This window comes from Bos indicus, chromosome 1, assembly GCF_029378745.1.
Source record: "Bos indicus isolate NIAB-ARS_2022 breed Sahiwal x Tharparkar chromosome 1, NIAB-ARS_B.indTharparkar_mat_pri_1.0, whole genome shotgun sequence".
NCBI classification, from domain to species: domain Eukaryota; kingdom Metazoa; phylum Chordata; class Mammalia; order Artiodactyla; family Bovidae; genus Bos; species Bos indicus.
Window position 1 is genome coordinate 37,880,173 of NC_091760.1, and position 15,934 is coordinate 37,896,106.

Sequence of the window (15,934 nt, forward strand, 5' to 3'; positions counted from 1 at the left end):
GCATATAACCTGGCATGAGGCAGTCATTAAAGAGTTAGTCTATCTATCTATTCCCATCTACCCTTAAATATAATTACTGGACTCTTTTTTGTTAAAACTGATCATTGTAAATGCAAAATTTTCAGCAATTAAAATAAACTTTTCGTGTTATGCATTGTTACTAAAACTCAAACTACAATATATTTGTCCATCACAATTCTATCTGCTCTGGCATTTAAACAGTACCCCTTAGATTGTGATTAGGTCGCCATCATTTTTGCAAGAGAAAAGCATTAGTAACTGATGTTCTTGCCTGTGTCATTGTGAGGATTAAGACATCGTATTGCAAGGTTAGAGTGATGACTCTGGATCAGTGTATCCAGAGACATTGCTCACAGCAGATTGACTTTCAAATTACATTAACTTTCTCTTCTTATCTCAATTATGCTACACTCAGATTGCTATACAACTGATCACAGCAGACTGGAGGTTTATATCACGGCAAGTTTCAGTCTAACAGTCATTACTTTAACACAGCTAGAATTCTTAGGTTGTGTTGTTCTTATTTATCTATAAACAAAAGACACTTTATAAACCCCAAATAAGTGCTTTTGAAAAGAATTTTGATGCCTGTTTTCTTCTCTATTAGGCTATATATATTGACGGTTGATTTTCAATACAATTCAGAAGACAAAATGGAACTGTTGTTAGTTAATATTCTAAGTTTACAAGAACATTGAATCTATATAGTATGTTAAGATCTCAGGTGGCTTTAAATAAATTTATATTATTTGATCATCATAGCAATATTGTGAGATAACCGGTGCAGACATTATTATGTTTAATAGATCAGAGGATCAGAATCGTGAGTAATGCTGCTAATTTTGTGTTCCCTCATTCAAGTTAAATAGAGTGCACTAAAAATTCAATTTCTGAGTGAATGCAATAGATTTAATTAATCTCTCACATTTAATTTTAATTGACAATGCAATACAATTCTTTTTGGCTTAGCTTTTCTCCTTTGAGTAGAAACCAAATGCTAATATGATTAATCTAGTCTTTCCCCCCTCATCATTATCATCAGAGAAAACGTAAGGATATAGTTCTTTAGTAAATAACCTACCTTCCAATGAGTAGTTTACTAAATTTACTAAATCTCATTTTCCTTGCCTCAAACACTTTTTTCCTCTGGTTATTAATATTGAAATTAAATCATCCATTCATCTTAGCATGTGGAGTGACATATATTCATCATTTAGTATATATTCAATTATTACATACACACAAAACTTTGAATCATTTAAATCCCTAAAGATATTACAAATATGATCTAATGATTTAAGAATCCTGGCCCTGCAGATTCTACCATGCAAATCCCTGAGTGTAAATCACCTAATGGGAAATCACTTGATGACTGACAGAAACAACAACTGAAGTAGGTGTATCTTTATCAGAATGAATGTTGGTAACATTCTTTAAAGGTGAGGATGTATTCTCATATTTGCAAAAATTCTTTAACATGATTTAATCTGAGATTCTGGGCTTCCCAGGTGTTTCTTGTGGTAAAGAATCTTCCTGACCATGCAGGGGACACAAGAGACATGGATTTGAGCCCTGGGTAGGGAAGATCCCCTAGAGAAGGAAATGGCAAACCACTCCAGTATTCTTGCCTGGGAAATCCCATGGACAGAGGAGCCTGGCAGGCTACAGTCAATGGAGTTGAAGAGTTGGACACAACTGAGCAACTGAGCTCAATCTAAAATATTATCTGTAACATTAACTGGTAGATGTCTTTAAAGAATCATTTTTCAGAGATAACTTCAATATAATTAAGCATACTGTTAATTTGCAAACTGATATCTGGGGAAATAATTTTATTATGGAAATTACACTATGCAATCTATGCGACAACTTTCTTCTTTTCAGTTCAGTTCAGTTCATTTCAGTTGCTCAGTTGTGTCTGACTCTTTGTGACCCCATGAATTGCAGCACGCCAGGCCTCCCTGTCCATCACCAACTCCCGGAGTTCACCCAAACTCTTGTCCATCGAGTCGGGGATGCCATCCAGCCATCTCATCCTCTGTCATCCCCTTATTCTCCTGCCCCCAATCCCTCCCAGCATCAGGGTCTTTTCCAATGAGTCAACTCTTCACATGAGGTGGCCAAAGTATTGGAGTTTCAGCTTTAGCATCATTCCTTCTAAAGAACACCCAGGACTGATTCCTTTAGAATGGACTGGTTGGATCTCCTTGCAGTCCAAGGGACTCTCAAGAGTCTTCTCCAACCTAAATATAATTACTTCTCACTGGGATTAACTTATTGTGAGGGGAAAAAAGTTTAATCATTAAGGAATTCCAGTGTAATAGATTAGGTTTATCAGATCAGATCAGATCAAACGTTCAGTCGTGTCCGAGTCTTTAGGGGGGGCGGTTTTTGTGATTTTTTTTTTTTTTTGCTTGTTTTTACTTGTAAAACAGAGAATCTGACTTTGAGAATTTTATCTTTTTTAACTTAATGATTAGAAACTTTTCTTATACTCATCTTGTATATTTTTCATCTAACCAAATATCTTTTAAAATCAGTGCTTGAAAATCAGATTTCTAACATCAATCACATATTACTCTTTTTCTTAACATTTTATAAGTGTAGTGTTTCCTTTGTAAGACAATAAATGGGATGATTAAAGAAAGAGTGGTGCTTTTCATGCATCATGAAACACTTTATGACAGCATGTGGACATGTACTTTGCCTATATTAATGTTATGTTTTGACTTATGAATATATGGAACCTTTCAAAGTAAGTCTCTCTTATTATATTTATTGATTCACCTTCTCTAGTTCATGTTAATAATGCCTTCATATTTTATGTAAACTTCTTTTGCATCTTCCATTAATCAATCATGGGGTTATTTTCTAATTTAGAAGAAGGATGTGGTAAAACCATAGTTTCCACTATTTAACAAATTGACAATCAACACAAGCCCTTTGTTAATAAAGTACCTTTTTATATTTTAATGCACTTCAAATTAATACTTTCTGGGCTTAAATCATTTGCCTTTCTCTTTTAATATATTCAAAATGTAGTCACATTCTTGTTATATTTTATCATTTATCAGACTTAATAACTATCAGAAAATTCTGAGCAAAATTGTTGAAGCCTTTGGGTAACAATACTTTCTTTAAATAAGTAAGGATTTACACAGGTGAGATTATAATGCATAATTTTACTTTGATTTTTCCTCAAACTGGTAGCTAAGCATTTTATTCATTATGTATAAGTACACAATTTATACAGTATTAAAAATATACACATTACAGAATAATATATTTGGCCTGGACAGTATGAAGATGCCATATCAAATATGTAAAAAATATGTTTCACTATGGAATCATATTTAACTAATTTATAGTGAAATCATATGTCAATTTATCAAATTTAATGGTCTTTGCAGTTACTTTGATTTCTTGTTTGCATTAATGTTTCCTACTTTGCATTTTTATAGTGTCCTCTTTAAACCTGAAATTATTCTGTCAGTATATTGAATATATTTATAAACAAACATAAACAGTTTAAAAAAAAGTCACAGAAACTTCTGGTTCCTTACTTTTCCCTATTATTTCTTTTCTTTGTAATACCCTTCTTATATCAATCATACACATATAATGAGAATGAGCAGAGTCATGTTTTTTGAACATGTCATTTCAGCAACACACACATCAATATGACAGAGTTAAATAGAATTCATTCCTTTTAACTGTGTTTGTGTACATGTGTTTTTTTTTTCAGTCAATTTACTGGATTCAAAAACCATTCAAGGGGAGCTGGGATGGATCTCCTATCCGTCACATGGGGTGAGTTTGGTTAACTATTGAAAGGAACACAATTCTATGCATTGCCTTTCTTAGAGATTAGGATTATTGGGAACAGGAATTCCTATACTTCTGATGAGAAATTATGTTTATCACTGTAGTCAATACATGGACTAACACAGCTTAATATTTGTGTCCAGTGGAACTATCGAGCGTTTGGAAGTTTTTTTTTTCCTCTTCTGAATTTATCCATAGCTTGAATGAACTAAAATAAATGGTTTGACTATTACTGTCATCATGCAGATGATCTAAGCATGATACCTAACATCTTTTTGTGATGCAGTCAGAATCAGTGAGTTGAGAAGAGACTTCACAAATTTTAAGTGATGTGGAAAATGTGTATTTGGAGATGGTCACCTCTGGAGTTGTAGCCTTAAAATAAACTGTGGAGACAATTCCAAGTAGGGTAGGATGTATTTGTCAAGACTATAAACCTGCGTTGCCGTCATTCCCTTGCTTAAAATGTCTTCAATTTGTCTAGGTCAGTTTAAAATTAGGCATTTTATTTACCAAAAATATGTATGCTTGCTAAGTTGCTCAGTCCTGTCCAACTCCTTGCAACCCTTTGAACTATAGCCCACCAGGCTCTTTTGTCCATGGGATTCTCCAGGAAAGAATACGGGAGTGGGTTGCCATGCCCTCCTCCAGGGGATCTTCCCAACCCAGGGATTGAACTGCCTCTCCTATCTCCTGCATAGACAGGTGGATTCTTTACCACTAGCACCAATTGGAAAGCCAGGAGAAATATGGCTGCCTTTAAATTCTAAGCTTTGTATATACCTTTAATGTTATGAAACCAGACACAGGTTACTAAAGTGTATGCCATTTTGGGACCCAAACGTTTATGATGATTCTTTGTGTGAGAAAGTTTTCCTTTTCTTTTTTTAATTGAAGGATAATTGCTTTGCAGTATTTTGTGGTTTTCTGTCATACATTCTTTGTTTCAGAAAAAAAAAGAGGCTCATACATTTGGAAAATTCTTCTTCCTAAAAAACTACAAAAAAATGCCTAAACATACATGTTTTGTGTCCAAGGATAGCTTGTAGAAAATACAAAGTGCTATTTTGAAATAGTTGTCGTAGGAAAAAAGGAATATATTCCTATTTATTTTATTCCTGCACCATCCTCTTTTCAAAGAGGTTATAATTACTTTGACTTGGTGTTCAGTCTTTCGATTTCTGTGCCTAAACATACTAATTTTTACTAGCAGTTTCTTCCTCACCAATGGATGTTTTGCATCAGGGATACTTCATCTATCTGTCGTCTTGTATCTGCTTCTCTTTCTGGTGCACCTTGACATTGACATAATGCCAAAACCTATCACATAATCAGGTCTTGGTTCGTGGCTCAGAAAGGGAGAGTATGAAGTAAGCCAACATTTGGTTTTCCCATAGGTGCAAAAGGAATCAAATGGTTAAGATAAAACACATCCTGAGTAGTCATAACAAATGAATAGAAACTCAGGATTGAGGAAAAGTGATTTAAAACTCACTGTCCAACTCATACTCAACTATAATGTTGATTTTAGAAGTTTGAGTTTTTCATTACTCCATAAGATAACATATCATAGAAGATATGATTGCTGTCTAGGAAGATATGAAAAGTAAAATCATACTAATTCTTTATATCTATAAATATAAATAGAAAGTATATTTTAAAAATAACAAATTAACTTAAATATCAAAGCAGCAGTTTACTTCTTTCTCTTTTTTTTTTTCTGCTTTAAAGAAGGTATAAGGAAAACATTTCTCATATTGAATATTTGGGGAAATGAATTCATTTACCTGTTTATCTCATAGATTTTATGATGAACAAAGTTAACACTTTTATTTCCATATATATGTTCGATGGGGAAGGGTGTTCTAGAAACCTGCCATGCAAAGTGTGCATGCACCAATCAGCAGTGTCAGCATGTGGGGGATTCTCAGAAATGCAGCCCCACCCCAACCTTTTTGAGTCAGAATCTGCCTCTTAACATGGTCTCAGGTGATTCACATTAAAGCACATTAAATTTAAGAAACACTCCTCAGGGTAAGGGTAACTTGCCTCTTGACTTTTCCCATCCCTTGCACAATTTCCCACCTCCTTTCTCCTAGGAATCACTTATGGTTTTCTCATGAACAGTTTTCAGTCTCTCCTTCAGCCTCAGAAAGCTGACCTCAGGTGTTCTGGCCTCTTCTTCATGGCTTTTCTGGTTTATCTAGCAGCTGTGACTTCCCTATTTCAGACGCATTAAATAGACTTAAAATAGCTGGCCAACCTCTCCAAGCTTATCATTAAAACTAGCAGGGAGGAAAAAAAAAACATCCCCATGACAGATAGTGATGTTTATAATACCTTAAGTCCCAAAAGATTTAGTAAAAGAGAAAAGGAAAAACCAAATATGTAAATTATTGTCTGGGTTGATTTGTAGTACATTTGTAGTAATAATGTCCATGCAGCAGTAGCACTAATTTAGAAAATGTGATGTTAATATTAATTTCTTTTTGAGATACTAATGGTATTCTTGACTGAAAACTCTATGGTCAGTTGAAGTTTGGGATTTAATGTCTTTGTATGATTGTTTGTGCCTGTAGATTCAATTTATTGTTTTTATTGCCTAATCATTGCCATTTTCAATTTGACTAGGATATAAGAATTTTGTGTTTGTTTTAGTTTTAAAAGGAATAGATAGTTAAATCAGTAGTAATATATATGCCTCAGGGTTTTCCATAAAAAATGAAGTGATAGCCGGAAATAAGTTTGAACTAGTTATTATTTTAATTAATTAACCCTAACAAGTAGAAGTGCATCTGTTTTCAGGTTAACTAAAATATAAACTTTGGAGGGAAATATTATAATGATGTCACAGAATACTTAATCACTTAAATATCCTACTCTCTTCTGTTTTTTTTTTTTTTTTTCCTGAGAACATGTATGTTCTACTCTCTTAGAAAATTTTAATATTATGATACTGTGCTGTTAGTTATAGTCACCAGGTTATACATTAGATCCTCAGTCCTTATTCTACAGCTGACAGTTGGTACCATTTTACCAACCCCTTCCCATTTTCCCCACCCTCACCCCTTGGCAACCACTTTTATATTCTTTGTTTCTGTGAGTTTGACTCGACAAGTGGCATAGAAAATATGGTACTTTTGATTTAGGGAGATGATTCTCAACTGATGAGGGGGTAGACAAGTGGGGAGGCAATTTTGGTTTTGCCCCATGGGGATATTTGTCTGGAGATATGTTGGCTGTCACAACTGGGTGGGCAGGGCACAACTGGCATCTAGTGTGGAAACTAGGGGTCCAATTTAACATCTTACAAAGAACATGACGGCTTCCTTCAACTAAGAATGACCTGGTGCAAAATGACAGCTTCCAGGCTGAGAAACCCCTACTCAACGGGTGGATAATGGTGATCCATCAGGAGGTATGGTCACTGAAAAGACCTTAAAGGTACTCAGCAACTTCTTTAAGTCTCAGCCATACTTCCATCAGAAGCTCTAAATTCCAGATCTTTTTAAATATAAGTTTTAAGAAATAGACCAATAGTTCTTCCCAAATTTGAAATGTCTTTCATGTAATGATTGCATCACCTGAGCTATGTAAAATTATTATTTGAGGGAAAATTGTCAAGAGTGGCTCATTCCTTCATATATAGTATTTTCTATTCCTAGTCATCCTCTTCTCCAGAGATATATTCACACATAAAACCTTAGAATTGATTTATGGTATTTTCTTGGGAGGATTATTTCTATCTCTATTTTAAAATAGTGCTTCATATCTTAAAGGAAACCTGGTAGAAAAGTATGGTGTTGTGTTAATTACTCAGTCATGTCCGACTCTTTGCGACCTCATGGATTGTTGCCTGCCAGGGTCCTCTGTCCATGGAATTCCCCAGGCAAAAATAATGGAGTGGGTTGCCTTTCCCTTCTCCAGGAGATCTTCCTGACCCAGGGATCAAAACCAGGTCTCTTGCATTGCAAGTTGATTCTTTATCATCTGAGCTCTCAGTTTGGTACTTTATTATTAGGTATGGGAAAAATATCTATGAAGAAGTTTAGTGAAACTTTGGTTTTCTTTAGTAAATTTCATGGAAATATTACTCAAACTTGTCAATTGAAATTATCAGGAGGGTCATGATAATTCATTACAATTCATTTTCAATAAAAAGTTTTCTTTGACATGGATATTTTCTGGTACTGTTTGTTCACTTTAGTAAAGTAAACAAGCAATTAACCTTCTCTGGCCCTATAAACTATGAATTACATCAATAACATTTGAATTTGGGGTTTAATTACTCAAAAGTGTTAGTAAATAATTCAGTAGTTTATTTTTTTGATTTAGAGAATAATCAACATATATCAAAGCCCATACATATTGTTGGATTATAATATAGAAAGAATCCATAGTTTACACATGACTAGTACTTAAATTGATTGGTCGATTGAAATGTCTTAGTCAGTGTATGAATACAGAGAAGAGATTAGAGGGAAATAGGCTACATAGTTTTCACTTAGGATAGTATTGGTAAGATGGTTAAGCAATATAAAGGAATCAAGAACTTTGACTCAATTAAATAAACTCAACTAAGGAGAAGAAAATTAAGAGAGATTTGAAGGAGGGGTGGGGTGAAATTAGAAGTCTTAAAATCAGCAATTGTAAATTTTAAAAATAATTAAACCACCTCCATCTTTCAATTCTTTTAGGTATTTTTTCATAAAGATTTTCCTAGCTATTTATTGCTGTCTTAACAGTGATAATGTACTTAAATAGAAAACAGTCTCCTGGCAAATAGAGACCCCATTGGTTGCTCACCCAATATTTGTTCCCTGGTTTTTCTTTGCTGATGGAACACTGAAATGGTTCAAGTTTTCATCCCCCTATGTGTTCCTGGAAAATGATCCCTCTATTACTTTGCAGGGTGAGTATTGGTTCATCTGAGAGCAAATCATGATAATTAAGTCATTTTTCCAATGTTGGTTTAGGCAAGAGTATGTAAAGCCAGTGAGATTGGAACAGGACTCCAGTGACTTTTGGGAAAGTTTCCTTCCAATAAAAAGATAGGAGGTCTCTGTGACAGTCTAGAGGGGTGGGATAAGTTGAGAGGTTGGAGGGAGTTTCAAGAAGGAGGGAATATGTGTATACTTAATGGCTAATTCATGTTATTGTGTGGCCAAAACCAACACAATATTATAATTGTGGTCCTCCAATTAATAATTTAAAAAAAAAAACATGGGGGGAGGCCAGGTACTTTGTGCCTCTGGGTTTGCTTTGTAATGGCCCAGAGTCCAGTCTGGAGGACCTGCACTCCCTTAATGGCCAGAAAGGTAGAGCCAGAGAGCATTAGAGAGACCATCCAGGAACCCTGACATCTCAGAACCACTGAGTTATGTGGAAGCATATGTTTTCCTTATTGAATCCACTCTTTTTGTATTTCTCATACTTTCCAGGTAAAGATATCCTGATAGGATGCAATGCTTTATCTCTTGGTCAGACACCCTGATTTCTCAATGAAGGCTATGGCAATGCATAATTCTATTCTACAATGTTATCTGTATTTTCCCAGGTTGTCTTTTTTTGTGCTTTAAGATGATGTCAAAGATAACAGGAAGAATAGTAAAATAGAATAAGCACATCATGTAGAATTGGCACATCTGCATTTGGATTCTGGCTGTATCTTTTATTGCTGTATGATCTAATGCAAGCCTCTTAACCTTCATTAGCATTTATCCTCACATTTAATTGAGGCATAACAGTAATTTCTAAGTCACAGCACTTTAGAGTAAATGATAGTTGGGCAAGTGAGATGTTCCTATATATCTAATTATGTATATCTATCTATCTATCTATATACATATACACAAATGTATGTAAAATAGGTATACAGATATCATTTCTTAATCTTAGACAAATTTTACAATTTTTCCATTCTAATCGAAACCTGCTAAATTCATTAATTGCCGTTGTTCAGTTGCTCAGTCATGTCCAACTCTTTGCAACCCTATGGACTGCAGCATGCCAGGCTTCCCTGTCCTTCACCATCTCCCAGAGCTTGCTCAAGCTCATATCCATTGAGTTGGTGATGCCATCCAACCATTTTGTCCTCTGTCATCCCCTTCTCCTCCTGCCTTCAATCTTTCTCAGCATCAGGGTCTTTTCCAATGAGTTGGCTGTTCACATCAGGTGGCCAAACTATTGGAGTTTCAGCTTCAGCATCAGCCCTTCTAATGAATAGTCAATTCATTGATACGTCCAAATCTCAGTCTACACCATGTCTTAGAGTTGAATTTTGAAAAAGGGAAATTGATAGTATTGCCTGGGGTGCCAATTAATATCTCTTCTCAATTAAGAGCTCAAAATATTACCATTAACAGCACATGATTGTTATCTCATTGAATCTGCACAGGTCAAAGTTTGCATATAATCTTGAAATTTAGAATTGAAAGAATAAAAATAAGGTAAATCAGGTGTCCAATTTATTTGTTTAAATTTCTAAGTGGTTAGAATTTCCTCAAATATTAATATTTCTTCTTCAGGGATACCTTCTAACTCTCATATGCCACCCACCTGCCACCCCCAAGACTAGGATATAACACTTATTAGCTCATCTGCCTTGTTCTTTGTTGTACCGCCTCAGCTTGTAGTTATATGTTATTGCAGTTATTTCACTGATATGTATCTCAGCCTGGAAATGGAAAGTTCTTTGACACCAATTCCCATTTCATGAAATTCTCCGTTTTTCTCCCATTTAAGTTTCTTAGATTGATTGCCCATAAATTTAAATTACCTGGATAAGTAAAGAACGATGAAACTAACACTGGTTGTGCATTTGTTAAGAAAAATTTGATGTTCCAATCTGTTGTTTTAGATGGGATCTGTTAATGATTTCACTCTTTTTTCAATGGCATAACTTAGGTAAAATTACACATACTATAGTGTATATATTACATATGTATGAGTATATATTACAGATGTACTTATGTAATATATAAATATATATATAAAATAGTATAGATATACATCTATGTCTATATTACATATATTATTTTTTGTACTAGCAGATCTACTTAGTTAAACATATTTAGAAAATACTACAAGCCTATGCACTGGAAGTTAACTGAAAAAGAAAAGTAGCTTAGGATAGCTGTATACTGAAAATTATATAGGCTGTTGTCTAGGGGTAAAAATCTGGTATCCTGCAAATAAATTCCAGTTACCTGAAACTAGAAATATTTAGAATTGAGTGAATCATCAAGAATAATGGAAATAATAAAAGTACTCTCTAAAACAAGTCTCTAATATAGTATAATTTGCCTTCAATATTGGAATTATTGCTATTTGTGAAGTCTGGGTTCTAAAAGTCTTATCTACCGGATTTCTACCTTTAATTTTATGAACGGTGTCTGAAATGCAGGAAGAATATGTTGACAACTGGGTGTCAATGATAACCACCTGGGACTCTGCCTTTGTGAATCACAGTTCAAAGTCTGCTTCCTATGCTGAATAGTACATCCAGGAAAATAAAATTTTTGACATATATGATTCTTGGTCATTTAAAATTTTTCTGCCTAGGATGAACAATGCTATATATTTTATATATATTATTATATATATACTTTATGTTCACTTTCACCTACTGTGCTGACCTTTCAAGGAAGGTTGTCCGATTAATTAGAAAAACATGACAAAGTTTTATAGGTCTTTTTTAACCTTTCCTTGAAGCAAAATACACTATAGAATAAGGTGGAAGGTGAATAAGTGGTAGAAATCAACAAAAATAGAATTTATTCTAGCAATATTAAATTTATAAAATTTAAAATGTTATCTTGTGTCTATTTTATCAGAAATGATGTTAGTGTTTAAAGAAAAAGAAATATTTTTCATTGATAATGTTGTATATTTCTGTATAAATCCTCCTGTCTGTATCAAAACAGTGCTTGTTTGTATTTTGGGGATTGAATTAGAATTTTTTAAATATGACATGTGATATACTTTTTTTTTTTTTTTTTTTGCTTTGATGTATAGCCTTGTTGGGTTTAGAGGAAAGGAGTCTTGAAACATATTTGAATGGGTTTTCTTTATTTCGGCTTTACCCACAAATTTGTGCTTTGTGATATTTAACATTTAAATGATATTAATCATTTAACATAAGTAACTATAAAGTTAAATAAAAAGCTAAGATACACAAATAATTTTATGTCTAATTTGAATGTTTAAATATTTAATAAATTTATTATGTTTATTTCATATTTGTTTTTTTTTAATTCAAATTGACAATAAAATTTTGCTTCTAGTGATTTGTCATATTGATAGCATTTTATAAAAATAACAACTTTCTTAGCACCAAAATATTTCACTTTGTGCAACTTGAAGTGAAAGAACTTTCTGATAAAAAAAGAAATTATTAAAGTAAGAATAACCAAAATATAGATATTAAACTTAAAAAAGAATGGTGTTCATACTTATTTTACATTAAATTTGTTGACACATGCACAAAAGGTATATAGCAGATTAGATATCAATTTTTGTATTGCTAGGAAATGTCCAGCTCCCTTAAAATAAAGAGCATACTTAGAACAAATGCTATATTTTCAAGTTTCCAAGTATTCATTTGAATATAGGATATAAATGTAGCATATGTGTTCCAATGGAGACGAATTTCCATTCTGTCATTTCATTAAGTGTAAGTCAAGAATTTTGATGGGAATTTATAAAAATCATAATTTTCCCAAAAGTTTTACTTATTTACTTTACTCCTTAAATATTTTCTTTTTAATTTCATAAATTAATGGTCTTGACCTTTAGGTTTATTATTCACTGGTGTTTCATTTCTTTTGAAAGATTCTTTTTTTAAAGAAATTAAATTTGGCCTGTAAAAAAAATACGGCGTAAAACACTTTTTAAATAAGTCCCATGTCCCAAATGATAGCCATTGGACCTGAGAACATTTAAAGTTATAACATTTACAACACAAGCCACTTCAAGTATTTCTGCAAACTTCGTAGCTCACTGATTACTATCAGTTTTGTTTGTTTTTTGCTAGTGATGTTCACTTTACTCAGGAAATGTTATACGAAGAAGAATTATCAATGTAATAGCCCAGATTTCTTGGGACTTGCTAACATTATTTACCCCTTTTACAAATGGGACATAAGAAGAAAAACATCAAGGGGGATAGTATACTCAATTTTCTGAATAGCCTGTTTACAAGTTTGTTTTATTCATTCTGGTAGTAAGGCAGCTTACCATACACAACTCACACACACACACATATATGTTATGTATATACAGTTATATAAAACTACATATATACATATATATTAAACTATAGAGACATATATAGCTATATCTATATAAACTAATATATTGAAATTGTTTTTAATTTTTAAACAATAATTATTAGAAATGCAAAATTCTGGGCTTCTAAGACCGACTACTATGTTACAAATCCTGGGATCAGGTTTCAGCGATCTGTTTTTTCACAGGCTTTCCATGTAATTTTCATGCTATTCAACTTTGGAATCACTGTGCTAGAAAATCATTATCTGCTATAATGAAGCAGATATTACTTATGAACATAATTGACTTCTACTTGATATGGTGCTGTGCTATAGTTTTTTCCAAACTCTTGATGTAGCATTATGCATAATTCATGATAAATATAGTTCTGGATATTTTAAAATTTAGGATATTACAATAAACACATAGCAGGAAAAATAGGCATTTTACTAGCCACTCAAGGAATCTATTCTTAGAACTTTTGTAACAGGAATTCATTTTGGCATTCTCAAGTTTCTCTTATGTAATCTTGGAGTTTGGTTTGAGTTGATTGTAGTAGCTTGAGTATTTGTAAATGCTGAAGATATTTATGCATTTTCATCCATTGCTCATGAAAAGAGAGATAACATTAAAGCCAAAAGACTAGAAAAACCATAAATTAAGTGATAGTGAAATTGGAATAAGGAATATGAAAATTCCCCATCAAAGAGTTACTTGAATTTAAGGTTGTCTGGAAAATGACTATGAAACATTCCTAGAAAGTTATTGAGATCAGCTTATAATAGATTTTATGTGCCCCACTAAAGATGTTGGAGATTATTCAAAGGCCATATTTTAAAGAGGTGATTATAAGCTCAGTTCAGTTCAGATCAGTCGCTCAGTCATGTCCACTCTTTGTGACCCCATGAATCACAGCACGCCAGGCCTCCCTGTCCATCACCAACTCCCGGAGTTCACTCAAACTCATGTCCATCAAGTCGGTGATGCCATCCAGCCATCTCATCCTCTGTCGTCCCCTTCTCCTCCTGCCCCCAATCCCTCCCAGCATCAGAGTCTTTTCCAGTGAGGCAACTCTTCACATGAGGTGGCCAAAGTATTGGAGTTTCAGCTTTAGCATCATTCCTTCCAAAGAAATCCCAGGGCTGATCTCCTTCAGAATGGACTGGTTGGATCTCCTTGCAGTCCAAGGGACTCTCAAGAGTCTTCTCCAACACCACATCACCACAACACCAGCATCAGTTATTCGGTGCTCAGCCTTCTTCATAGTCCAACTCTCACATCCATACATGACTACTGGAAAAACCATAGCCTTGACTAGATGGACCTTTGTTGGCAAAGTAATGTCTCTGCTTTTGAATATGCTATCTAGGTTGGTCATAACTTTCCTTCCAAGGAGTAAGCATCTTTTAATTTCATGGCTGCAATCACCATCTGCAGTGATTTTGGAGCCCCCAAAAATAAAGTCTGACACTGTTTCCACTGTTTCCCCATCTATTTCCCATGAAGTGATGGGACCAGAAGCCATGATCTTCATTTTCTGAATGTTGAGCTTTAAGCCAACTTTTTCACTCTCCTCTTTCACTTTCATCAAGAGGCCTTTTAGTTCCTCTTCACTTTCTGCCATAAGGTTGGTGTCATCTGCATATCTGAGGTTATTGATATTTCTCCCGGCAATCTGGATTCCAGCTTGTGCTTCTTCCAGCCCAGCATTTCTCATGATGTACTCTGCATATAAATTAAATAAGCAGGGTGACTATATACAGCCTTGATGTATTTCTTTTCCTATTTGGAACCAGTCTGTTGTTCCATGTCCAGTTCTAACTGTTGCTTCCTGACCTACATACAGATTTCTCAAGAAGCAGATCAGGTGGTCTGGTATGTCCATCTCTTGAAGAATTTTCCACAGTTCATTGTGATCCACACAGTCAAAGGCTTTGGCATAGTCAATAAAGCAGAAATTGATGTTTTTCTGGAACTCTCTTGCTTTTTCGATGATCCAGTGGATGTTGGCAATTTGATCTCTGGTTCCTCCGCCTTTTCTAAAACCAGCTTGAACATCTGGAAGTTCATGGTTCACATATTTCTGAAGCCTGGCTTGGAGAGTTTTGAGCATTACTTTACTAGCATGTGAGATGAGTGCAATTGTGCAGTAGTTTGAGCATTCTTGGGGCTTCCCTGGTGGCTGAGAGATTAAAGCGTCTGCCTGCAATGCAGGAGACCGGGGTTCGATCCCTGGATCAGGAAGATCCCCTGGAGAAGGAAAAGGCAACCCACTACAGTATTCTTGCCTGGAGAATCCCATGGACAGAGGAGCCTGGTAGACTACAGTACACAGGGTTGCAAAGAGTCGGACACGACTGAGCGACTTCACTTTCACTTTCACTTTGAGCATTCTTTGGCATTGCCTTTCTTTGGGATTGGAATGAAAACTGACCTTTTCCAATCCTGTGGCCATTGCTGAGTTTTCCAAATTTGCTGGCATATTGAGTTAAGCACTTTCACAGCATCATCTTTCAGGATTTGAAATAGCTCAACTAGAATTTCATCACCTCCACTAGCTTTGTTGGTAGCGATTATGGAGGTGATTATGGAGACTGTTGTAATCAAAGAACAGACAGGAGTCAGAAAAAGCAGTCGGAAATCACTGTAAAAGTTCTCAGAATAGATTATGGAAACCAAGGGTCAGCCCTCTATTCTTCTAATTATGTATCTTAGTGATTTGGCATAGGCTAAATTTTCATTATCTTGCTGACACTCCAAGAAGGGATATTTAGAAAAAAAGAATTTTTATTAATAGATCATTTTTATAATAAAGGCA

At 34.4% G+C, this 15,934-nt stretch overlaps 1 protein-coding gene across 2 annotated transcripts in view; it reads left to right on the forward strand.

Annotated features, from left to right (window-relative positions):
- The window catches only part of EPHA3 (EPH receptor A3), a 405,754-nt gene that overhangs the window by 19,916 nt on the left and 369,904 nt on the right, over positions 1–15,934 (forward strand). For both annotated transcript variants that reach the window (XM_019965680.2, XM_019965731.2), the window contains exon 2: positions 3,767–3,831. In XM_019965680.2, the coding sequence (XP_019821239.1) occupies positions 3,767–3,831 (65 nt within the window). The remainder of the gene's footprint in view (positions 1–3,766; positions 3,832–15,934) is intronic.